The sequence below is a fragment of the Mus caroli genome, chromosome 10 (genome assembly GCF_900094665.2).
Source record: "Mus caroli chromosome 10, CAROLI_EIJ_v1.1, whole genome shotgun sequence".
Lineage (NCBI taxonomy): Eukaryota > Metazoa > Chordata > Mammalia > Rodentia > Muridae > Mus > Mus caroli.
The window spans coordinates 74,562,157-74,588,113 of record NC_034579.1 but is presented as its reverse complement, the minus strand read 5'-3'; the positions used below and the strand labels follow the sequence as shown (position 1 = coordinate 74,588,113).

Below are 25,957 nucleotides of genomic sequence, written 5' to 3'. Positions count from 1 at the left end.
CCTGAGGTCCTGTTTTAAAAAACTAGACAGGGAGCCCGGCAGTGGTGGCACATGCCTTTAATCCCAGCACTCAGGAGGCAGAGGCAGGCAGATTTCTGAGTTCGAGGCCAGCCTGGTCTATAGAGTGAGTTCCAGGACAGCCAGGGCTATACAGAGAAACCTTGTCTTGAAACCCCCACCCCCCCACTCCAAAAAAAAACCCCAAAACAAAAACCAAAAACCAAAAAAACCTAGTCGGGGATGCTGGAGGAATGGCTCAGTGGTTGAGAGCATTTACAGTAGCTGGGTGCAATTCAAGGTGCATGCCTTTAATCCCAGCATTTGGTAGAGGCAGGCAGATCTCTGAGTTCAAGTCCCTGGACTAGAAGGAGTTCCAGGACAACCAAGGCCACAAAGAGAAAGACTACAAGAAACAAAGAGCATTTACTGCTTTTGTGAAGAACCTGGGTTTGGTTCCCAGAACCCATGTAGTGGCTTACCAGCAACCCAACTGCCCATAAATCTAGTTCTTGGGAATTTGATACCCCCTCCTTGGGTACACTTGTGGTGCACACACATGAGTGCAAAACACACATACATATAAAATAAAAAGATAAAAAGCATCCTCTGTCCCCTACACTCAACTCAAAATGAGGGCCAGTGAGATGGCTCAGTGGGTAAAAGACTCTTGCCACAAAACCTGAGTTTAATCCCAGGGACTCACTCAGTAGAACAGAGTAGATTCCCACAAACTGTTTTCTGACCTCCACAGGCGCTCCATGGCGCAGTAATGTAAATACACAGACAAATAAAATTGGGTTGTAGGGGGCTGGTGAGATGGTTCAGCGGGTAAGAGCACCAACTGCTCTTCCGAAGGTTCTGAGTTCAAATCCCAGAAACCATATGGTGGCTCACAACCATCCACAACGAGATCTGACGCCCTCTTCTGGAGTGTCTGAACACAGTTACAGTGTACTTACATATAATAAATAAATAAATAAATAAATAAACATAAAAAAAATTGGGTTGTAAAGGTGTTTTGCCTATATGTGTCTGTCGGGTATCTGAAGAAGCCTGAAATGGGAGTAGAATCTCCTGGAAATAGAGTTACAGGTGGTTGAGAACCACCTTGTGGGTCCTGGGATGTGTAGTGTTCTTAAAGGGTGAACACCTCTCCAGCTCCTGTCTTGAGACCCTGAGAGAAACTCATTTTATTGCCTCTTCCAGGAATTCACGGAGGGGATGAGCAGATGGGGTGGAGGGGGAAGGCAAGGATAATTTAACCAATCAACTGGGAATGCAAATCCCATCCTCGGAACGCTGCTCTACTCTGGTCAAAGTCACACCCTATCCAGGTCCCGCCCCCAGACCATTCGGTTCCGCCTTCATTCCAGGCCCCGCCCCCAGACCGCTCTTTACCCGGTACTAGCGAAAGCCAGCCAAGCTCCTTCAGACCTTCACTTCTATTGAGGCCCCGCCCCCATAATAGCCCCGCCCACACAACCAAGTCCCGCCTTTTATCTCGAGCCCCGCTCGGCAATCGGGCACCTCCTTCTCTTGGCCCCACCTCCAGCACATGTACCGCCCTCACAACAACCCACCCAATCCGCTTCGCGGTCGCTTTGCTCCGCCCCCATAAACAGCCAGAGGCCTCCTCGCTTGCGCATTCTCCTCGCATCACTTCCGGGGGCGGTGTTAGGTCAAGCTCACTTCCGCCCTCGGCGGAGCTGCGGTGGTGTTGGTGCAGGAGGCTGGGTCGGGGTCCCCGGGGGACAGACAGACGGACGCACGGGCGGGCGGCCGGGAGCCATGGAGTGCGGCCCCCGGGCCGGCGGGCGCGGGCGGCGGTGAGTGCAGGCGGGCGGGCGCGCGCGGGCTGCGGCGGTTTATGGTGTGGGGCCGAATCGAGCGGGGCCCTGCGTCCGAGACCTCCCTGTGCTCTCCGGGGATGGCTGTGAGACCAGCGCACCCACCGTGTCCCTGGCATCCCCATGTCCCCGTGCAGCGATCCTGGAGCAGTCGCTTAACCTCCTCAGGACACGGCTGTGTCCCCAAGAAACGCCCGGGCCAGCCGCAGACCCAGCCCCTGTCCCACACCCTCTGTGCCTACAACTGTCTGCTGACATTCACCGGCCACCTTTGCCACTCACCTGGCGTCTTCCTGCCAGTGGGGGCCCACTGCAGGCTTCATTTCTGCAGCCCAGAACTCCTATATGGTTCCTTATCACCCCCACGATGAAGCCCTCTTGCTGAAACCGAGCCTGAGGGTGCAGCTTGAGCGGGCCCTGCTCCCCTGGGAGCCCTTGCAGTTTTTCGAATCTTCTCCTGCTGCCCGGGTTTACCTCTGCGGTCCTCTGTCACTGAGCTATTTCCTTTTTTTCACGTGTGTGCGCCCACGCAGAGGACAGCTTCCTGAAGTCAGTCCTCTCCTACCATGCTGGTCCCCTGATCCAAATCGGATATTTAAACTTGGTAGCAAGTGCCTTTACCTGCTGAGCCATCTCCCCCAACCCGTCTACATTCTTTGAACTCTTCAGCTCCTAGAGGGTTGCCTCCCTACTATGACTGGCCGGGTGAGGCATGCCAGAGCAGACAGTCATATGTAGGTCATCCTAGAGCCCTTACAGTAGCCTGGTTGCTTGTAACACCAGGGCCTGGTTTTATGTCTGTGATCACAATGCTTGGGCTTTGTGGCAGTGAGTGAATAATCCCGGCTTACAGTACCCAGTGGCTCCATCTGTGACATGAAGTCCCACATGCTGTCTGTCCTCTCCATATAACACTGGCAGGTCCCAGAGGCTTATGTCTTTAATGTCTTTCTTCCACAGCTTCATTTTCTCTGGCTGCCCTGCACATGGTTGTTGAGTGGAAGTGGGTCTTCCAGGTCCTGCCCCATGCATGGGACTTTCTTCTTGTAGGGTGGAGATCTAGTTAACTGTAGAAGTATCTGGAATTGTGACTGAGGGCTCCTCCCCATATGGCAGACTCAGGATGCTGGCATAGGTAGGGACAGCCACAGGCGGGAAACTGAGGCCTCCCCTTGCTTGACTTGTCTAGAAAACATACTGCAGGTTGAGACCCCAGAAATTACACACCTGATAAGATGTGTGGCTAGGCATGAGGTCTGTGACTAGGAGGAGGAAGGATAACTCTAGAAGGGAGGTCACTCAATAGGTGTGTGCTGCAGAAGGTGTCAAAATAGCGAGGGCCAAGCCTTTGACACGGAATGATAGCGGCAGCTGAGATGGACCTTCGTAAGGAGGTGAGAGTGCAGTTGGGGAAAGGTTCAAGTGGTGGTAGATGGAACCAGCAGGCTTAAAGATCGTGGGAGTGACCCGGAGGGGAGTGTGAGGGACAGCACTCCCTTCCCTGGCCTTGGTTCACTTTCTCTCCAGTTTGGTCAGGTGTTCTTTCTCACTGGACCACAGGTCCTTCCAAGCCCTCTGTGTCTAAGGGGTGTTAAATGAGGAGGCCTTGATTATAAAGCCAGTGTCTCTAAACATTGACCTTGTGGATATTTGGAGCGGGGTCATTCCCTGATAGGCTGTTCTGGGTTATTCAGGGTCTTGGGCAGAGTCTCTGGTCCCCACCTGCTCTGTAGGGTGTGCTCCCAGTTACAGATGTGGCCTGGTGTTGTCTTGGTCCCCACCTGCTCTGTGCTAGAAGTGCTCCCAACTCCATTCTAGGAGTGCTGTAGATTCCAGGTGTGGCCTGGTGTCTCTTGGAGACACCTGGTGTCATCTGCATCTTTGTGAATTGCCACCTGGGAGCTGGGGACTTGTTGGTACTATCTTTGTCCTTGCTCTGGCTGTCATAGCTGTCCTCTCAATGTGTCCCTGAATTGTTAGGGACTGGGCTATCCCTCTCCCCAGTGGTCTTACACCTCAGATTCACAGGGATCCAAAAATGTGGGGCGGGGGGCACAGCTGCCTGAGTGTCATGTGTCTCCCTTTGCCTGTTATCCATGTCCCTCTGTCCCTGTGGATTTATATGCTGTGACCTAAAACCCAGGTGTAGGTTGATATCCTGTTAAAATTGCACCATGAGCCAGGTGTGGTGGTGCACGCCTTTAATCCCAGCACTTTGGAGGCAGAGGCAGGCGGATTTCTGAGTTCCAGGCCAGCCTGGTCTACAAAGTGAGTTCCAGGACAGCCAGGGCTATACAAAGGAACCCTGTCTCAAAAAACAAAACAAAACAAAACAAAATTGCACTATGAAGTCTCCTGCCTTCCTCCCAGGTTGTGAGAGATGGTTGTGGGCTTTTCTGGAAATGTCTCTGTATCTATCCATTGGCAGCTCAGCATACAGTGGAAGTGGCTTTGGTGTCACTTGAACACATTTTAGGATGTCCTGCAGAAATGGAGCATTTGGGTTTCTATTGGAGTCAGGCCCTGCCCCCCCCCCCCCATTTCACTTCCCTTCTGCAGTTTGCTGCCTCTCTGAGGCAGGCCTGGGAGGTTGGGTGACTGAACCCTGAGGTTGCAGCTGCTGGAGGCCACAGCTGCCCTGACCCCGCGGGAGACCCCCCCACCCCCGGCCCCAAGCACGGGGACAAACCATTGTCCCAGTCAGTGGGGCCCTGTGTCTGGCATGCATCCTGTCCTTGTTCCCGGTCTTTGTGTCTGTTTCCTCCTTTGGGCTCTGTCTCTGTGTTCCAAGGCCCCGTGGCTTACCCTCCACATCCTCCTGCGTGGGAGCCTATAGTCTTTGGATCCCTTTGGCTCAAAACTTGGAGCTGCTTTTGTTACCTGTTTTGGAGGATAACTCCTTCAAGGACTGAGGGAGAAACTGGTGGGGCAGACAGAAGTGTCTGGGCATAGGCCTGGGGGTGCTGGAATGGCAGAAGCTGGGGGCCATACATAGAATGATTTCTGCCACAGAGGCCCGGGAGAGCTAGGTTGTGGGCAGGCCAAGAGGATCAAGATAGACCGTGGATGTGGGGACACGCCTTCCTCCCTGCCTGGCACAGGCTGGTACCTGGTTCTACCCTAGATTCCTGGAGGGAACCTACATGTTGGTGTCCCCTGCAGGGTATCCCACTGTATGGCATGGAGACCTGTGGCTGTGAGGCTCCCGGGGGCTCGCCTTGGACCGCGATGGGGCCGGGCTGCGGCCTCCTAACGGGACTGAGGTGTGCAGCCCGCGAGCTGCCGGCATCTCGGAGCACCCCCGCCCCTCCCCTGGCCCAGCGCGGGCCCGGCGCCCGCCATGAACGGCCTGTCGGTGAGCGAGCTCTGCTGCCTGTTCTGCTGCCCACCCTGCCCGGGCCGCATCGCTGCCAAGCTCGCCTTCCTGCCTCCCGATCCCACCTACTCTCTGGTACCTGAACCTGAGCCGGGGCCCGGTGGGGCCGGCGCTGCCCCCTCGGGTCCCCTACGGACCTCAGCGGCCACACCCGGGCGCTGGAAGATCCACCTGACAGAGCGTGCTGACTTCCAGTATGGCCAGCGCGAGCTGGATACCATTGAGGTCTTCGTGACCAAGAGCGCGCGCGCCAACCGCATCGCCTGCATGTATGTGCGCTGTGTACCGGGTGCCAGGTGAGCTGCCCCCTCCCAGGGCTCACAGCAGGGGTGCCTTGGTTCTGTACTGCCCTGTCTTTCGGCCCACCTGACCCCTCTTGTAAAGCACAGGAGACCCCACTTTCATGTTCTTGCTTTCAAGTCTCCACCAAAGGGTGAGGTGGAGAGGTGACAGCTTTCCCAGGTCGAGTCTGGAGTCTAAAGGGCAAGCCTTTACTTAGGAGTCAGGCGGGTGCTTCAGGAAGACACCTGTGCAGGGCCAGGCAGGTGCATGGCCTTAACCTGACACAGGTCTTGGTCTTATTACAGGTCTGTCTGGGTTGGCCAGAGGTCAACTGGGCAGGATGGATCTCAAAAGATTTCTGGTGGCCAGGGGTGGGACCTAGTCCTCCCCCTAGCAATAGAGCATCCACTGGAAGGAGTAGGCTCTTCTTTTACTTATTTATTTATTTTGGTTTTTCGAGACAGGGTTTCTCTGTGTGGCCCTGGCTATCCTGGCACTCACTTTGTAGACCAGACTGGCCTTGAACTAAGAAATCCGCCTGCCTCTGCCTCCCAAGTGCTGGGATTGAAGGCGTGTGCCACCATGCCCGGCGAGTAGGCTCTTCTTATACACAGTTCTGTTTCATGGGGGCATGAGATGGCTCTTGGCCTCCTGGCCTGGGCTTGTGTCTATTGAAGATTGAACTCACAGCGGGTCCCACTGTAGATGGGGTCTAAGGCCTGATGGCTGACCACAGGCAGGCCTAAGGCTATAGGACTTAACAGCCTTCAGGTCCCATCCCCAGCTAGTCCCTGTCATGCTGTGGGAGGCCAGCCGTGGAGCTCTGAATAGAGGAGACAGTGGGTGCTGCTGGCTCAGTGTGGGTGGTCAGCTGTGCTGTGCCCTCTCACCTGCATACCCAGGTACACCGTTCTCTTCTCGCATGGCAATGCAGTGGACCTGGGCCAGATGTGCAGCTTCTATGTTGGCCTGGGCACACGCATCGGCTGCAACATCTTCTCTTATGACTACTCTGGCTATGGGATCAGCTCTGGCCGGCCCTCGGAGAAGAACCTCTATGCTGACATTGATGCAGCCTGGCAGGCCCTGCGTACCAGGTGAGGGCTCTGCTCTTAGGGCAGCAGTGTTGGGGAGTGTCAGTGGCAGATGGGACCTTGGTCCTTGCCGTCTACAGGAAAAGGGAAGTTCTACCTGGTCTGACAGTGAACAGAGGACCCTGGGTCTAGGAGATAGCCATCGAGGAACTTAGGAGCAGGCAGTTGGTAGCCCAAGTGCCAAGGACTGTGCCATTAGCTGAACTTGCTCTGGGGCAGGTGGCAGGAGGGCCGGGAAGCTGTACTAGAGGGTGCCCAAGTGACGGTAGGCAGCAGGTCTGTGCCCTTGTCAGTCTGCTTGCCCGGTCACCCCATCTCATCCCACCTCACCAGGGCTCCTTTTTCTCCTTCATAGAGAAGGGCCCATGCAGGGGGCTGAGACCATCCACCCATACTTCTGGAGGTCCCTACTCTTGATTAGGGCCCCAGGTGGCTCTGGAACTCTGACAGCCCTGGGGAGTTGGGAGCCCTGGTTGCACTGGAGATGTGCCAGGTATCACTGAGTTGGGTCCCCAGGCACTATTGATGCTGGCACTGGGGACCTGTCTGAGTGCTCCTCCCCCTGTGCCAAGGTGCCTGTACCCTGCCTGGGCTGACTCCCTTGTGCACACTGTCTGGAGAGCCACTGTTGTGTATGCTGAACTCTGTCCATTGTCCCACAGCACTGACTGCAGGGAACTCCTGAGGTAGGGGCGACTCTCTAAAGGGGCCGCCCCCTATGGTGGGAGGAGTTTAGGCTTGAGCAGGCAGAGCTGATCAGCACAGGCGCAGTGTGGGTTGCCCCTAGGTGGTCCACTTCCTGCCTGGCATCAGGGGAGGCTCCTGTGGAGGCTTGTCTGAGACAGCTGTGGGAACTATGGCAGGGGCAGCACTAGGCAGCTCAGCCAGGGTAAGTCGCCGCACGGATCTGCTGGGCTGGGAATGGCAGGAGAGGCGTTAGGAATGAGCTGGCTGCACTGCCACATTGCAAGCTTCTAATTGGGCAGGAAGGACTCTGGGGACCTTAAACTGGGCCGAACATCCGAGGACACAGTTTCCTAAATTCCCAGAGACCCACATTGGTGGGGAGGCAGCACTGGGAAGAGACAGCCCTCTGTTCTTAGGTCAGAAGGGAACAGGAACTTTTGGTCTGGAATCTTAGGTCCAAAGCTTTCCACAGTCAGGCACTGTCACCCTGACCCCCACCCCGTGGGAGGGACTGAGGAAAAAGCCATGGAACTACTGCTTGGCAGGGCTCTGGGAGTTGCTCATCTCCAGGCCTGCTGACCCTGCTCCTGTTGTCGCTCAGGTATGGCATCAGCCCAGACAGTATCATCCTGTATGGCCAGAGCATTGGCACTGTGCCCACAGTGGATCTGGCGTCACGCTACGAGTGTGCTGCAGTGGTTCTGCACTCGCCTCTCACCTCGGGCATGCGGGTGGCCTTCCCTGACACCAAGAAGACCTACTGCTTCGATGCTTTCCCTAAGTGAGCATGGGGGCGGGGCTTGGGAAAGGGCGGGGCATTAGAAAGGGTGGGGCTCCAGCCTGTGCATCTTTTCCCTCAGCATCGAGAAGGTGTCGAAGATCACGTCACCGGTGCTCATCATCCACGGCACAGAGGACGAGGTGATCGACTTCTCTCACGGGCTGGCACTGTATGAGCGCTGCCCAAAGGCCGTGGAGCCGCTGTGGGTGGAGGGCGCTGGGCACAATGACATTGAGCTGTACAGTCAATACCTGGAGCGCCTACGCCGCTTCATTTCCCAGGAGCTGCCCAGCCAACGCGCCTAGCCAATCTGCAGGGACCTCAGCAGTACATGGGCCTCCTGCCGGGGCTGCATGTGACCCGGAGCCCAGGACCCTGCCTGGCACCCCAGGGGCCATGAGCCATGTTCAGGCGTCAGAGGTCCCTCTTCTCTCCTCGTGGAAGCAAAGAGAAGGAAAGAGGGAAACTAATTAAAGGATTAAGATTTTAGGGTTGCTTGGCTCCTTTGTGGCTCTAGTGCGCCTTTCTAGGGCTGGGAGATTGCTGAGACCAGCTGGGTATGGGGAATGTGAAGGAAAACCTTGGGTCGTCCCACCCAGGGCCTGCCCCCAGGACTGCAGGGCAGCACCCTGCAATGCAAGAGTCCCGATCCCTACAGCGCACAAGGCTCCCACTCCGGATGCGAAGATTCCTGGTCCAAAGCCAGGACCAGGCCTTGCACTGTCACCTGGGAGTTGAGGTGGTCCCCCCAGGCCTGCTGGCTCTATCTAGGCTCGTGTGCTCTGTGGAGTTGAGCCATGTGTTGTTTCCTCTAGCCACAGAGTCCCTAGGGTGAGGAAGGGCCTGTGTGGGAGATCAACACCCTGAGCTGACTCGGGATGCATCACTTTAAGAGTGGGTGGTACATTTGGGCAAGTTGGAATACTTGGGGGTGTGGCTAAAGCCCTTGAAGAACAGAAGTGACGATGTTTTTTTATTTTATTTTATTTTATGTACTTTTTTTTGTTTTTGTTTTTCCAGACAGGGTTTCTCTGTAAAGCCCTGGCTGTGCTGGAACTCACTTTGTAGACCAGGCTGGCCTCAATCCGCCTGCCTCTGCCTCCTGAGTGCTGGGATTAAAGGCGTGCACTATCACGCCTGGCGTTTTTTTGTTTTTGTTTTTTTTTTTTTAAAGATTTATTTATTTATTATATGTAAGTACACTGTAGCTGTCTTCAGACGCTCCAGAAGAGGGCGCCAGATCTCGTTACGGATGGTTGTGAGCCACCATGTGGTTGCTGGGATTTGAACTCTGGACCTTCGGAAGAGCAGTCGGGTGCTCTTACCCACTGAGCCATCTCACCAGCCCACGCCTGGCGTTTTTATGTACATTGTTGATTTGAGTGCATATATGTCTGTGCTATGTGGGTGCTGGGAATTGAACCTGGATTCTCTGGAAGAGCAGCCAGTCCTTTCAACCATTGACCCATCTCTCCAGCCCCCTGAAATTGGTGGTTTTGACTCCAGCACTAGTTAGTGCCTAAGCTGGCTCTCAAGTCCATGTTTCACCATACTGGGACATTGTTAACCTGGAGTCTGCTACTCTCTTGCCTCAGGACCTTTGCACAGGTTGCTCGGGTGCCCCACTAGACCCCTGTCTGTAGTCCCACAGCCTAGCTTGGCTCTTCTGCCACCTGCTGGTTTCCCTACCCCAACACCCCCTTTTCTCATCCTGGTGGATGCCCACTGCTCCCACATATCCCCGGGAAATGCAGAACTGCAGTCCAGGGCTGTCTCCACTGCGACCTTGGTACACACAGGCCCAGAATGTACTGGGTAAGGAGGGGCAAGCCTCGTTCTGAGCCAGTCATCCTACAATGGGAGAGAGGGCTATCAGTACTGAGGACGCACTCAGGTACAGAGGACCCTGTATCAAAAATGTTAAACAGTGTGTGCACGGAGTGTGTGTGTCGGGGGATGGTGGTGCTGGGCCACAACGGCTCTCGATAAAATAGCAAGGCTGCGTTTGAGTACTTAGAAGAAAAGACGTGTTCTTCTGTCCTCCAACCAAGCTCAGCTGGTGCTTAGCACAAAGTCTGGTTTCCTGGGTGCTGGGGATGGAGCCCAGGATGGAGAGCACTGCTTGCCCGCTCACTCCCTAAGCTGCAGCTGCAGTCCCCTGCTTACTCTGAGACAGGGTCTTGCTCTATAATTTGCTCTGATTCTGAACTTACTGTTGTCACACCTGGGGCTGCTGGGGGCGGAACTTGGGGCACAGTGAATGGGGAGGAGTCCACCCACCCATCCACAGCCTGTGCTTTTTCTTTTTTACTTTTTTGAGGCACATAGCAACCTCCCTTATCCTGGATATCTAATATATATAATAGAGACCAGGACAAGCATGTTGGGGATGCTGGCTCTTTGGCTCTGAGGCATCCATGTTGGATATTATTGTACATACATGCATACATGGCTGACCTGCCCACTGACTGACTCAAGAGTTTGCTCTTTTTTTTCTTTTCTTTTTAAAAAAATATTTACTATATGTAAGTACACTGTAGCTGTCTTCAGACACCCCGGAAGAGGGCGTCAGATCTCATCTCCCTCTGTCTCTGAGCCTGGCTGACTTGACGCTATGTAGCCCAGGCCTCAAACCTCACCACTGCTGGAATGACAGCCATGAGCCAGCATATCAGCTACAGCAAGTTACAAAAAGGTGAGCCTAGTGGTGCACACCTTTAATCCCAGCTCTCAGGAGGTGGAGGCAGAGGCAAGAGGAGCCCTGTGAGTTCGAGGCCAGCCTGGTCTAGGGACCTAGAGTGAGTTCCAAGAGAGCCAGGGCTAAGCAGAGAAACCCTGTGTTAAGACAAAGCAAAACACCCCAAGAAGAAACGACTGCAGGTCTCTCCTTTACAGACTAAACTTGCAATGAAGCCATCACCTTAAATTCAGGATAAGATCCTGTGACCTCCCTGTGGCTCTGATGCTCTGAGACCCAGTGCTTGTGGCTTCCACAGCACAGCACAGCACAGCACCTCAGTCAGCAGCACCCACAGGCACCCATGGCTCGCTGCCCTACAGTTGTTCCTTAGTGTCTTCCCCTAGGCTCCTCACACACAGCCCTTCACCAGATGCTATCTGTAGTACCCCCACGGTTGACTACAGCTGTGGCCAGGCTGCTCTCCCCGACAGGCTTTCATGCCCTATGTGTAGTGGTTTCCTAGTCCAATTCAGGGCCACAAGGTCCTGGGGTCACCTCATGTCCCCACACCTGACTTAACCTCCAGTCAAGGGACCTAGGATCCCAGGGATGTCAGGGCACCCAAGGGCTCGAGGGGACAGGATCAGGCCTGCCACAGATGTCTCAGACATGGGCATAGTCGTTGATGGCTGGTAGGACTTTCCTGTCTTGAGGGCTCTCAGTGTGAGCAGCAGCTGGACCCAGCTGAAAGTAACAAAGGCCAGGGACCAATGGTTGCCCAAGGTTCAGAGCCCACCATGTCCTTGGACACAGGTCTCTATGACACAGCTACCTCCCTTATCCTTGATATATATATATATAATAGGGACCAGGACAAGCATGTTGGGGATGCTGGCCACCTTTGGTTCTGAGGCACCCATGTTGGATATTATTGTACATACATGCATACATGGCTGACCTGCCCACTGATTGACTCAAGAGTTTGCTCTCTTTTTCTTTTTTTAAAAATATTTACTTATTATATGTAAGTACACTGTACCTGTCTTCAGACACCCCAGAAGAGGGCATCAGATCTCATTACAGATGGTTGTGAGCCACCATGTGGTTGCTGGGAATTGAACTCAGGACCTCTGCAAGAGCAGTCTCGGTGCTCTTAACCGCTGAGCCATCTCTTCAGCCCTGTTTTTCTTTTTCAAGACAAGGTCTCTGTGTAGGTTTGGCTGTCCTGGAACTCACTCTGTAGACCAGGCTGGCCTCAAACTTATACAGATCCCCCTGCCTCTGCCTCCCAAGTGCTGGGAGTAAAGGCATGACCATCACTGCCCTGCTCTGCAACTTTATAGCCAAGAATAATCTTGATCTCCCGGTCTTCCTGCCTCCACCTCAGAGCACTAGGCATAAAGGTGTGGACAACATACCCAGATAATCAAAAATAAAAACATAAAACATGTCGGGCGTGGTGGCACTCAGAAGGCAGAGGCAGGCGGATTTCTGAGTTCGAGGCCAGCCTGGTCTACAAAGTGAGTTCCAGGACAGCCAGGGCTACAACAGAGAAACCCTGTCTCNGAAAGGACAAGAAAGGTATTACTAAAGAACGGAACTGAAAGCCGGGCGTGGTGGCACACGCCTTTAATCCCAGCACTCGGTAAGCAGAGGCAGGCGGATTTCTGAGTTCGAGGCCAGCCTGGTCTACAAAGTGAGTTCCAGGACAGCCAGGGCTACAACAGAGAAACCCTGTCTCGAAAAACCAAAAACAAACAAAACCCCACAAAACATAGTCCCATGAAGCCTGGTTCAGCTTCCTGCTTGTGTTGGATGCTGCCCAGGTTCAAGCTAAATCTTAGGGTCACTGTCCCCAACAAAAAGAGCACTATGCCTGGCTGGCTTCAGCCACATGAGTTGGGAGCAACAGTGACATGGATGGGTCTGTATTCTCTGTTCCACTGGACCCAAGTCTGTGGATGTCCCCAGGGCATAGGTCAAAACAGGCACACTGTAAGTCTCCAGGAAGTGACAGGTCTCTGGGATTTCTGATTTTTCTGAGACCCAAGTGCCTGCCAGGGGCTCTCTTAGGCCCCCTGCATCTTAGGCCCCCAAAGCTCTCAACGTGGTCCTTAATAGTTCACCTTTGGGGGACTGGTGTGGTGGTCACGTCTTTAATTCCAGCACGCAGAAGGCAGAGGCATGCTGAGTTGAGTCCAGAATAAATTATAGGTCAGCCAGAGTTGTGTCAAAAAAAGACCTGAAATTCATGTAGCCAAATGTTGGGTGTCAGACCTGTCCCCCTAACTCCCGTAGATCCTGTATGAAAATAAAAACAAAGGACAAAACAGAGCTCCCCCGTGGGACTAGCAAGGACCAAGTGCTTGAGCCCCAGGGATACCATCAGAAAGAGTGACTTACCAGCTGTCTCTTGTGGGAGCAGGCTGGATATTTTCCCAGAGTCCTCAGCAGGGTTCCAGCTTCGACTGTGCCATCTGTAAGGTAGGGCGACTGTTTTTAGGTCTATCCTGGGTCAGGTCAACAACCGGATGCACCTCGTGTCTGAGGCTTAGGGTATGAGGCTAATATGCATGAACGGTAATGGAGGGCTGCTACGTGCAATGGCAGGATTAGCTCACAGCCGGCTCTCACAGGCTTAAACCCTTAGGACACAAATGTGCTTCAGGAGTGCTTGGGGCACGCTAAGTGGCACCACCTGGTGGTTGTACAACCAACCTTACCACTATAGGGCTGTTAGTAGGCGGGGCATCATGAACCAATTCATCCTGATGGCTCCTCTCTTCAGGTGGCGGGAAGGAGGGCAAAAGATGCCTTCAGAAAGCCACAGAAGTTGGGCAGGATCGCAGGGTTCTGGTTGTTGGAGGGCAAGCAATGGAAAGATGGGTAGGTGTGTACTCCTGAACAACGTGGACTTGTGTAACCTGCCCATTTCTGTCCAGCTAGATTTGTGCAGAGGTCCCCCAGAGTATCCAACCTCTGTCGTTGAGAGACACGGTGACAACACAAAGTATAGTGGGGCCTAGAGAAACATGGCCAATTAGACGGCAGAGCACTGGAACCTGACCAAGTCAGCTCGGGGTGCAGGTGGGGAAGGTAGAGATGACACCCAGAGCAAGGACCTCTGCCACCGGTTAGCCTCTGCTGGGGAATAAACATGATGGAGCTGGGACCGACAGACTGCTGTCGGTTGGGGTGCTTCGCCCCCTGGAGGCTGCGCGGGCCACTGCATGGCCTCCGCAACCCGGCGGGAGTTAGGAAGGGGCGGGAGCCTGGTCTCCTACTTCCGCGCAATCGGCGCCTGGGGCCTGTGGCTTTTAGGGGACCATCATTTCACAACTTGGCCGATTATCCATGGAAGTTTCCAATCGCTCCATTAGTCAGCCTCAGTTTCCCTGTCCCAGTCTCAAAGGCCCAGTGAGGAAGGGAAGAAACGACCACAACTCCGGTGTCCCTAGCTTCGCATAGATGACCGAGTCAGACCTTTTTATTGCAGCCCTGTTCACTTTTACCATACCGGTTATCCTCAGGCCTAGTGATTCTCGAATCCCGGTGCGCAAAGACGAACTCTACAGAATCGATCAGCTAGGCAGGGTAGTGGGTACCCTACGCTCTCAAGTTCCACCTCCGGGATATTTTGTCCCCAAGCCAAGAATGGCATTTGGGGACTCAGAGATGGGGAGTCAGGATTGGTGAGTTATTGCCCTGTTTCAAGGCGAGGAAGGAGGGGGAGGGTCGCGCACGTGGCCCGGGGGCGGGGCAGCGCGCTTCCGCACCCCCACCCTGGCCACGTGCGAATCGCACTCCCCCCATCCCCCGACACACACACCGCGGACAGGGGCGCGTCCCGGTGCCTGAATGTGGAGGGGGAGGAGGGACGAGTTGGGGGGGGAAGAGTTCCCGGCGACTGCGCACCGGGCACAGCGTGGTGGGCGCGCCGGGAAGGGGATGGAGCGCGCGCCCGGAGGAGGTGCGGCGCGCACTGGGGGTAGGAGGCGGAGCATCCGAGTCTGGGGTGGGGTTTGTGGGCGTGTCGCGGGGGTGGGCGTAACTCTCAAAGCGTTGGGAGGTGACGATCCGGGAAGGGCACCGGTGAGGGTAGTGCGTACCAGGCCAGGGGAACGGTTTCCCTCCCTTTGGCTTGTTCTTACGTGGAGAGGGCACAATCCAGGGAGATAGGGGACCCCGGGTGCTCTGCTGGTACACGAGGGGGGGGATTTGAAGTGCGGGAGGACCGGCAGCTGGCAGAGTGAGCTCCGCCCATCAGCGGTGGCGCGCGACTCTCCGGAGGACCGAGGGCGCGGCAGGAGGGGGCGTGACCGCGGTGGGGAGAGGGCGTGGCCACTGAGCCCCGAGGGGGCGTCCTCCAGGAGGGGCAGGCTGCGGCCGCCCCCGCGGGCTCCGGTGCGTCAGGGAGCGTCAGGCGGGGCGGGGCGGGACTGAGCGCGGGCGGCGGCGGCGCGCCGGGGCCTCCTCCTCCCTTCCCTCCTCCGCCTCCCGCACTCCAGCAGCCGCTGCCGGCCGGACGGGCGTAGGTCCCACCGCCTCCGCTTCTCTCCCGCCGCCGATCCCGTGTGTCCGCGTCCTTGCCCGGCATGTCGGCGGCCGTGGCGTGTGTGGATTACTTCGCTGCCGACGTGCTCATGGCCATCTCCTCGGGAGCCGTAGTGCATCGCGGACGATCCGGCCCCGAGGGCGCGGGCCCCGCTGCCGGTCTGGATGTGCGCGCCACGCGCCGCGAGGCCACGCCGCCGGGGACCCCTGGGGCACCGCCACCGCCAGCTACGGCTCCGGGGCCGGGAGGCGCCACCGCTGCGCCCCACCTGCTGGCCGCCAGCATCCTGGCTGATCTGAGAGGCGGGCCGGTAGTCGCCACCGCAGCCAGCACCGCGGGGGGCACCTCTCCGGTCTCCTCCTCCTCAGCCGCTTCGTCTCCCTCTTCGGGCCGCGCCCCCGGCGCCGCCAAGAGCCACCGCTGTCCCTTCCATGGCTGCGCCAAAGCCTATTACAAGTCTTCGCACCTCAAGTCACACCTGCGGACTCACACAGGTAAGCCCCTCGTATTTTACACAGGTGGGATGCAGGGAGTGCATTAGAGAGGTCTCGCGGACCCCATTCCCCCATCTCACTTGGAACCCCGAAACTGCGTGGCGCGTGGGGGGCGGGGAGGGGGGCGCGCCCAGGCTTCAGCGGCCCGCCGGCCGGGAGGGCGGGGACGTGGTGGGTGGGGCGCGCGCGGGGAGGCGTGGCGGCCACGCGGTCGGGCGGCGCGCGGAGGGCGGCCCTGGTGGCCAAATCTCCCGCGATTGCAGGTTGTTCGGGATCTACCCCAGCATGGTGGGTTCACCACGCGCGATCACAGTCCTCAGCCCCCTACTCCTTCGTTTTCGCTTGGTATTCTTGTCCTGTTTTTTCTGCGCTCATGGTCTCGCCCTTGGTGGTCGGAACATCCGGTTCCGTAGTTCTTTCTCGGCCCTCCCCCAGCCTCAGTTTCCTTATCTGTGAAGAGGGTCGGTAGATCCGGGTTACCGCCTCCTGGGTAGCTGCGCGGATTCCCTCCGAAGGGCAGCGAAGACTCTCGCTCAGGGTTAGGTGGTAGCGTAGCGGTGGTGAGGGGTGGCTGCCCGGAACATTTTTCTTTCCATTCTGTGTACTTTAACATGGTGGAGCGAGGCCACGACCCGGACCTGGAGTTGGGGCTTGAATCTTCAATCCAGTGGGATTGAAATCCTCGCCACAACTCTTCGCCTGCGTTTTGTGTTGGCCCACTCCACACACCTGTGATGGGTCTGGTCGAGGTCCAGAATGGGCAATGAGATTTAGCCACACCAGTGTTTCTGGGATGCCCAATCCCTCCGGATTGGATGGGGCAAATCTTTGGCTAGTTACTGGCCACTTCCTGTCCAAGAGTCTATCCATGTTAACTGGGGTTTGACAATCTACCCCTTTAGCAGCGGTGTAGTCAACAGCTCCAAGGCCTCCCTGGGATAGGGCCCCCTGCTTGTTATCCCCCTATTTACTTGCTTTTGGTTCGCCATCTCCTGTCTATATAAGAGATAGAGGCTGCCTTACTTATACAGTTGATGTGGGCAACAAGGCACCCAAAGAGGGCCTGATGGGGGGGGCGGCTCCCAACATGGTCACACTGGGAGAGAGATTAGGACAGCCTCCATAGGTGTGTGGGTGGCCCCAGGCATGTTCAGGGCAGGTATGGGGGTGGAGGAGCCATCTTTGGATTCTACTGAGCCAGAGAGCGGGTATAGATGATGCCTCCTCTCACTGTGTTTTGAGCTGCTGGCTTGAGCCCCTGTGGTCTAGGGGCTACCCCCGTGTTGGTGCCCACATGTACGGGCAGCTCCATATCACCTGTTTATACACATTTCTCTCTACAGAACATTTGAGGGGGCCACACATGTAGCAAGGCTGTGTGTATGTGTGTGGGGGGGAGTTGGTTTGAGGGGAGGGAGAGAGAGAATGGGGAAAGATGTCTTTCTTTGCCACAGACTGGAATCCAGGGTGCCCTGGCTCACACCAAGTGAATTTGGCCTTGCAGTGATGAGAGCCTGCTGAGCCAGGGACCCTGTCTTTCAGATTCAGACTGCACCACCCACACCTTCCAACCCAGCAGGCTTCCTAGTTCCCAGAGCTTGAGGTTGATCACAGAGGAATCCAACGCCCTCCCCACACACACCTCCTGGAACACCTGGAGGCAGTTCTGTTACCCAAATGGCAAAGGCTGCAAGCCACCCCTAAGCTGGAAAGGGTGACCTGCCATGCTAGAGAAATTGAGACCTGAGAGCTGAAGTCTGGGGTCCAGGGATGACGGCAGGCAGGTCCATGAGGTGGGGTATGAGGTTCCACTCTACACTGGATCCTGAATCATCCTTGACCACCAGGGCACACACGGGATACCGTGTCCCCAAACTCTCCTTATTAATGCCATTCGTGGGATCCGGAGATTCATATTGGATCTGGGCACCTTTATGTCATTTTGGGGGTGTCTGGGGACCACTGAACTTACATCCTGCCTTTTAGTTAATTTAAATGACTGTAGCCCGGGCAATCCTGGGACTTGCTCTGTAGACTAGGATAGCCTTGAACTCACAGATTGGCCTGCCTCTGCCTGTCCAGTACTGGGATTAAAGGTGTGTGCCAGCCGGGCGGTGGTAGCGCACGCCTTTAATCCCAGCACTTGGGAGGTAGAGGCAGGCGGATTTCTGAGTTCCAGGCCAGCCTGGTCTACAAAGTGAGTTCCAGGACAGCCAGGGCTATACAGAGAAACCCTGTCTCGAAAAAACAAAACAAAAAAAAAAAGGTGTGTGCCACCAGGCCTCAATTTTTGAGACATGTTCTCACTCTGTAACCCAAACTAACTTTGAAACTCAAGGTAAATCCTCTCGCTTCAGTCTTCTGCTGAGGGCTAAAGAGCCACAGCTGGCTTCCCCAGTCTCTTCTCTGTGCAGGGGATTTGGCTACTCCACCCTCAAGTGAAGGTGGCATACTGCTGACTTAGGAAGCCTGTGTGGCCACATACACTCAGGTCAGTGGGACTCATCTCTAGTATAGGGCCTGGGGTAGATCTGGTCCTCCAGAGCCATGCCCTAAGGCTGTGGACTAGGAGAAAGAATCCTGTCTACGTACCCACTCATGCCTGACCACGGCCTGGATCCGTTTAGTTCTCTGATGGAGGCACAGATAGCACCGGGTAGAGGGCACCTTGCAGCCCCGCTATGTCCACCTCATTGTACTTGGGGGTGCGGAGGAGAGCTGGCGGTGGGGGTTACAGGACACTCCCAGCAAAGGCTGTAGGCAGAACTTGACACTCCAGTTGCCACAGCCCCTGCTTGGGTTGGGGAAGGACTTTAGAGACTGTGGGAGATGTTGACGTGGTTGCTATGGATACAGAGAGAGCTAGCCTTGGGGCGGGGGCGGGAGGAGAGGCTGGCTCCTGTTCTGCTTGCCAAGCCCCCTCCATCTCTGGCATCCTCTTTCCCTGGGCCTCAGAGAGTGGGGGGTCCTTGACATGGTCTCGTGAGATAGAACCCAGACCTAGGAGAGGCCTGGACATTCATCCAGGCAGGGTCTCAACCCCTTTAGGACCAGGTCTTCACAGTAAGATGTCCTGGGCTCTGCAGCCTTGGCCCTCCTGGAGGGCTTCAGGCTCATCTCCAGATAGCCGAAAAACCTGCTTACTTAAGTCTGAGAAACTTAAGTCTGGGCAAGGGTGATGATGGCTCAATTGGGTAAGGGTGACGGCCAAGAAAGATGCATCTCAGAGACCAGCACAGCGGAAGGAGAGTCCCTGCTTGTCACCGGCAGTGACTTCCGCATGCACCTGGTATGCGTGTTCCTACACACACAGTGGTGCACACACAAAAATTAGAGGTTTGAAGAAGCGACACAAAAATTAGAGGTTTGAAGGAGCGTTCATATCTGTGGTCACCAGGACACTGTAGGGTCTTTGTGGGCATCCTGCCCCCCAGTAACCATGAAGTGGGAAGGTGGGGAGGGCTGATTTGCGGAGGCCTGTGTAGCTGGGTGGGGCCAGGAACAGAGTGGCTGGAGAGGGAACACTGAGCTGGCCCTAGGGCTGGGATTTTGAAGGCTACTGAAGTGTTGCCTTTAATCTCAAGGGTGGGGGTGTCTCAGAGTCCTGTTTGGCTTCATCAGGAAATCTCTTTATGGAGGAGGGATTAGGGTGGGAGAGGAGTTGAGGGTGAGGTGACATCGATGTCTGAAGCGGGGTGGGATGCAGAGAAGGCTATGTCCACCCCTAGTGTTCTGATCAGACCAAAGTAATGGTTCTAATTTTTGGAAGATGTTTCCGGGAGGAGAAACAGGGAAACTGAGGATGGGATGGGAAGGAGCCTGGTCACCCATAGGCAGAGGGGCAAGATTCCTCAGTGGTGATTTGGGAACCCTGTAGAAAAGAGGAAAGCAGCCGGGCGTGGTGGCACATGCCTTTAAACCTTTAATCCCAGCACTTGGGAGGCAGAGGCAGGCGGATTTCTGAGTTCAAGGCCAGCCTGGTCTACAGAGTGAGTTCCAGGACAGCCAGGACAGAGAAATCCTGTCTCGAAAAAACCAAAGGGAAAAAAAAAAAAGGAGAGGGTCACGCCCTATGGGGTTAAGGTGGCCTTTGGGGACTGCTACCACCCTGTCAATTCAGCTCTTCCTTACAATTCACAGCAACTGGGCTGGCTGCATGCTCTCCAGCTGGTGAGGGCCCCCAACATTGCTGGAATGATAACCACATCCCCACCGAGGCTTCTGATAAAAGCAGCCAGATGGGCTGCAGTTGGCAGGCAGATTATACCAGCCAGAGGACTGGCAACCCTTTGGAGAGGTGGGTTGGTGTCCATCTCAGGGAGTCCCATGGGGGTGTTGTCCTTATTGTCTGTCTCAAGAGCTCCTGACAGTGATCAGGTAGCTTGGCCCTCTGGGAAGAAGAGGTACTGGGTCATGCTCTAACTCATGAACTTTTGAGACAGTTTGGGATCTAAAATGTAGACTAGGTTGGCCTCAAGGTTTCTTTTTGTAGTCCTGGCTATTTTGGAACTCTCTAGACCAGGCTCTAGATCTGCCCGCCTCTGCCTCCCGAGTGCTGGGATTAAAGGCATGCGCCACCACCTGACATAGAATACTTGTATTTACTGTGTGCTTGTGTGTATGGGCACGTGTGTACCATGGTGCATATGTAAAGGTTGTGGGTCCTAAGGATCTGCCTCCGTTAGGGTAGCAGGAGGTCTCTTCCCAGTCCACTGCCCCTCTATGTAAAGAGAGAGCTAGGAGCCCCCCTTGGAGTTTCAGGATTCTGAACACATCGAGGAGGCTGCCTTCCTGGTTCATGAGCCTTCATCCAGGCCCACAGACTTCTCCACAGGCGAGTGTTAAGCACCCGCTGTAGGCCAGACTCATGCTATGAAGTTTCAGGAACCGAATTGGGAACTCAGTACCTGGTCACCGCTCAAAGCTTGGCGTTAGGGAAAAGTGTCACATTGGGTGACCACCAACAGAGCCTGAGGTGATGCTCACAGGGAAACGGTAGTGGGCAGCTACAGAGCCAAGGTTTGGACTTTATCATTGACTGCCAGCCAAGGTGGAAGTCTGGCAAGCCCTATACAGCTGCTGGGCTTAAGCACCAGAACAGGCCTCCCCTTGAGGAGTTTAGACCCAGGTAGAGTCAGGCATGGCCGGATGGAAACTGCACCTTCAGGTCCCCCTCTGCTGGCCACTCCCCTCCTGGAGCAAGTTTACAGGATGTCCTAACCTGCAAGTGTTAGAGTACCTAAGGCTCCTGAGTTAGAGAGAGGCGTCCCTAGCTCACCCTGGCCCTTCCCGAGTCAGAGGGTCAAGTCCACAGCCACGCCTACAGGACCCTTCTAGCGTAGTCCCCACCCACCTATTCCTCCCCTCCCCCCTCCACAGGACCGGACCAGGGACTCCTGCAGCTTGGTCTTTCAAACACTCCCTCGCCAGCAGCACCCCCCACCCCTCACGGCACCCTTTTGGGTATTGTGATACCGTAGCACATCCAGGCCAGGCTTTTGGCATCTGTGCACCCATTGTTGTGGGGTGGAGTTTAGTGAGCGTGGCGAACCACCACCGGTGAGCACACGTGCGCTTCCCAACCCCCAAGTGTGGGGCTGGGACTGGCAGGCTCCTAGCACTGCTAGGCGACCCTGTCCCGGGCCTCTGTCTCTCCTGTGGCGGGAGCTAGGACCACGTGAGCAAGGCCGGTTGGGCTGCTGAAGTCACCACCGGCCGCCACCGCTGAACTACGTGCAGCGGTTGTGTTCCCAGCAGGCTGGTGCTGGCAGTGGTCGCCTCCACTGCAACCTGCTCCTGACAAAGTAGAACTAGGGGGACATGGGGGGGGGACGACACCAGCCCCACAGGGAGGCTCCAAAAGGGGAAGTAAGCCGATTGCATGCAAGGGGGTGTCCCCTTTCTTCTTACCTCCCCCTGTCCTCTGTCCGCAAAATGGCGACAGGATTGCTTGTCCCCCTTGTACGGACACAGCTCTCTCACCTGGTGTCTTGTTCCAAAGCTAGGAACCTAGCCCTATAACCAAGTGCCCCTCCCCTCCAGATTGAGCCCTTTGTGCTCTGTGGCGGGGAGGGGTACTTTCTGGGGCCCGCAGGCTGGAGCCAGTATTTTGTATCATTTAGGAGAACACTTTGGAAATGACAAGGGCAGCCTTCTGGGTACATGGTCCCTCTTCCCTTTCGTTGCTGTCTAGGATTGTAGCCTGTGGGACCTCAGGTTGCCTCATGCCAAATAGAATTTGGGTATCCCTGTGGCAGTTTCCTGCGTTCTGCACCTCCATGGTGAGGGGCCCTTGGGTGTGGTTTGCAGGGGGCTGGGATGGAGATAATTTTCAGCTGCCTGCTTTCTGGGCGGTGATGGCTGATGCCCACCTAGTTCCAGATCCGTCCACTTTCCCTCCCCTTCCTCAGTTCTCTCCTGGGATCCCCTAAGCTGTCACCCCAGCCTTCGGTATAGAATAGTATCTGTTCCGCTTTCTGGTCGCGTCTATACTCCCTCTCCTCACTTCCATGAGTCCTGTCTAGAGGGCCCCTTGGCCATTTCCTGAGGGACATGAGTCTTTGAGAGTACCTGATCTCCGGTGGGTTAGTCTGGAGACCACACGAGGTGGCCTCGTACTAGTCCCATTGTGGCTTCCAGAGCTTAGACCTTTGGGTCACTAGTGGCATGGTTCTGCCTCCAACCTCCTCTGGACTCTGTCACAAGCAGAATTGTACACAGGCTTTCTGGTCCACACTGTGTCCACACACCACCCTAGGCTTTTGGATATACACCGTGCATATGATCCCTCCTCTCCAGACCTGGAACCTAGAGCCATCCAAACCATGTCCGAGGCACTGGGGTCCTGGGTGAACCAGTCAGCCTCTTCTTGGTCCTTGGATGTTAACCATGAGATGAGGCGGGGGGGGGGGGGGGGGGGGGGGGGGGGTTCCTGAGGACCAGAGAGCTTGGTTGGGCTGGCGGGACCTGGGCGATGTCAATAGGGCGGTGGGAGTGGTTTGTGGAGGAAGTTGCCAAGTAGGCCCGCCCCTGTCCAGCAGTAATTGCTGTGTGACTGGCTCTACTCCCTGAGGCCACGCCCCCTAGGCGCTCTGCCCTCCCCCTCAGGAATTGAATTTAAGCTAAGTTTGGAATTGCTGCCTGACCTTTCCTACCTCTGTAGAATATGAGATCGCGAAGCTGCACCCCAGCTTTAGATCCACAGGCTGAAACTAGCTTGGGCCTGATGATTCAAAATTGCAGGTGGCCCAGGGTGTCGGGGAAGGACCTGGAGAAACGTTCTTTCTGTGCAATTTGGACACTGTTGGGGACACATCTGAGGACTTGTTAAGTTGGGCAGAAGGCGACAGGGTGGTGTCCAGAGAGACACCACAGGCTAGCCAGGGGCATGGTGGCCCAGCCTTTGGGAGGCTAGATTGCCTTCAGTTCTAGGCTAGATGGTGCAGCTAGCAAGACTCCCACCCTCCCACAGACCTATAGGACTGGGTAATGTAGCTCGATGGGCAGACTACTCCCCCAGCAGGCTCTGGGTTCTGAATACCAGCCTGGTTCGGTGGCCCATGTCTGTCATTCTAGTGGAGGAGATGGAAGCAAGATGACAAGGAGTGTTGATTAGGGCCACTTGTATAGCTGGACCCATCCCCTGCCTACGCTCATGTGCTCACTGGTCACTCTTTTCCTTGTCCAGGTGAGAGGCCCTTTGCCTGCGACTGGCCTGGCTGTGACAAGAAGTTCGCCCGTTCTGATGAGCTGGCCCGCCACCACCGGACGCACACCGGGGAGAAGCGCTTCCCCTGCCCCCTGTGTACCAAGCGGTTCACCCGCAGCGACCACCTGACCAAGCACGCCCGGCGACATCCCGGCTTCCGCCCGGAACTCCTGCGACGACCTGGTGCCCGCAGCGTCTCGCCCAGCGACTCGCTGCCCTGCAGCTTGGCTGGAAGCCCCACACCTAGCCCTGTCCCCAGCCCAGCTCCTGCTGGCTTGTAGAGCCCTGACGTGTCCACCCTGAGTGGCCTGCTTACCGGGCCTCAGCAGGGATTTCTATCAAGGGACACATCTGTCCTCTGGAGAGCCTGTGTCCTGGAGTTCCAGCCCACCTCAAGAAAGCAGCAAGGGGACTGAGAATGAACTTGGGTCACCTGGGGGGCCTGGGAGGTGGCCTCAGGTTCTGTCTGTAAATAGCCATGGTTAACTGTCCTGTCCCTTCTGCAGGGACCCCAAATGGTCAGTTGGCAGGCCCTCCCTATCCCTTCCTGCCACTCTCTGCTTTCCCTCCTGGGTGGCGTTGGGCATGAAGCCTAACCCCACTCCTTGTCTTTAGCCCCCTAGTCACCCCTCCAGGTTGGGACACAGGTACACAGAGCCATAGGTGACTGGGGCTTCCCATGGGCCCCAACCTGTCCCCACTCCACTGAAAGCCATTGGCGGAAGTTCAGGGAAATGGGGGGGGTGCAGCCTGGCTGACCCCCTTCCATGGGTACTCAAATCTCAGGTGTCCATAGGTTCTGCCCTCAATAAGGGCCCCCCCACTCCCAGCCCCAGGGGTACAGGAGACCCACAGTTTTCAGAGAACTTAGGGCTGTGGCGTGCAGGTGGGGCACGTGGAGGTGCATCCCCCACATCCCCGCTCACCTTGGGTGTGGTGCTGGGCAGATGGGAAAGAAATTATTTATTGTCCTCTCTGACTGCTGGTGGGGGGGCCTGGCTCCCCCTATCTGGGTGTGCATATGTGTGAGAGAGACAGTGGGTGTCTGGTGCCTGGGGCTTAGCCTCCTTACTCCCACTGGGTTAGGGTCCCTGAGTTTGGCCTTTGTGGCATTGCGTCTCAGACAATCTATAGGACCCCTGCGGCCATCGGGCTATGGATACAGGGCTCTGGTCTGCCGTCATGTGCTCCACACTCTCGGTGTCTGCAGAGGGTGGCCTTGGACTCCAGGATTGGGAACAGGGCGTTCAGCTCCTGGACCTTCTGGGGTAGCTCGGGTATTTTTGTTTGCACAGGATAGATTTATTTTTTCAGGCTCTGAGTTCCATGTTCCAGTGGGGTCCCCTTGTGTGGCCATCATCCTCAGGGGTGAGTGGGGAAGGTCTCAGGAGAGTCTACAGTAGGATCCTCTACTACTGCAGACTGGATTTCTTTTCTAGAAAGGCAATTAGGGATTGCCACACACACACCAAGAAACTGGGGACACAGAGAAAGTTGAGCTGCCCTGTGTTGGCCGTGGGGGGTTACTGGCATTCCCATTTGTTCCAGAATCTTCCATCATGAAATGAGGGAGGCTTTGGGTAATGCTACCTTTACCTGAGCCTACCGTGAGGGAGGTCACCCTTCGGGAGCTGGGCTGAGGGCCCTGGGCCAGCTCCCCTCCTGGGTACTTACACTCGCCCCTTCTCTTTGGCCACAGAAATGAGATGCCTTAGTTTGCAGGGTGGGTGGGGGGCTGGGGCCAATTCTTTTTGTGTCTTTTGGATGTATCTTGCTTCATCCCAGCTCCTGCTGGTCTCCTCCTGTCCTTCCTGTAAGCAGGGGGAAAGGACTGAGGTTCTTAGGAGTTAACTCCATAAGCAATCAGATCTTTTCCGTGATGTCCTCCCCCAGCCCCCCAACTTCAGGTTCTGATTGATAACTGGGACTTGGGTCTAACCATTGAAGGGTGATGCACGCAGGGCAGGCAGGACAAGGGTCCTAAGGGATTTATTTGTTCTTTCTGTAGGGCGCACCTCTCCTCTATTCCACCTGGCCTCTCACCCATATATTTAAATTAAAGAAGCCCTTTTTAAAAACCTGCCCTTCTGTCTGTCTGATTGGTACTCATGATCCCTAGGGTCCCCAGCTGCCTCCTGGGGGAACTGAGGCAGCCTGCCTATATACTCCAGCAGTGCTGGTACCCTCTGAGGCCCTGGGGGGGGGGGGCTGCCTACAGTAGCATGCACAATTCAGTCACCCACGCCTGGCGCAGCTGCGCACCCGCCTGCCCCGTTACCCAGCAACCAGAGCTTGGTGACAGGGTGCCTGGGGGCGTCCGCTTCCCGCCCCCTTCTGGAGCCAGCAGGGGAGGTGGGGGTGGGGACGGACCCCTAGAGCTGCACGTAGTGGGAGGAACTAACAAGCTCTAGTCAAAAGGTGCCTCAGGACCTCCCCCACCACGCAAGCCATTC

At 56.0% G+C, this 25,957-nt stretch overlaps 2 protein-coding genes and 1 long non-coding RNA gene across 3 annotated transcripts; 2 read left to right on the top strand and 1 right to left on the bottom strand.

Annotated features, from left to right (window-relative positions):
• The first annotated feature begins 1,659 nt into the window (after positions 1-1,659).
• On the top strand, positions 1,660-8,556 carry Abhd17a (abhydrolase domain containing 17A). The gene is made up of 5 exons (XM_021175125.1): positions 1,660-1,826; positions 5,010-5,519; positions 6,408-6,602; positions 7,888-8,067; positions 8,147-8,556. Exons 2-5 carry the CDS (start codon positions 5,188-5,190, stop codon positions 8,370-8,372), a joined length of 933 nt encoding a protein of 310 aa, XP_021030784.1. The 5' UTR covers positions 1,660-1,826; positions 5,010-5,187; the 3' UTR covers positions 8,373-8,556.
• A 4,478-nt stretch (positions 8,557-13,034) lies between these two features.
• On the bottom strand, positions 13,035-14,424 carry LOC115032125. Its single transcript, XR_003837757.1, has 3 exons — positions 14,265-14,424; positions 13,471-13,600; positions 13,035-13,224 (listed from the first exon to the last, which is right to left on the bottom strand). It is a non-coding gene; the product is annotated as an uncharacterized LOC115032125 (long non-coding RNA).
• Positions 14,425-15,221: 797 nt separating this feature from the next.
• On the top strand, positions 15,222-25,584 carry Klf16 (Kruppel like factor 16). The gene is made up of 2 exons (XM_021174538.1): positions 15,222-15,796; positions 23,484-25,584. Exons 1-2 carry the CDS (start codon positions 15,343-15,345, stop codon positions 23,783-23,785), a joined length of 756 nt encoding a protein of 251 aa, XP_021030197.1. The 5' UTR covers positions 15,222-15,342; the 3' UTR covers positions 23,786-25,584.
• The last annotated feature ends 373 nt before the right edge of the window (positions 25,585-25,957 follow it).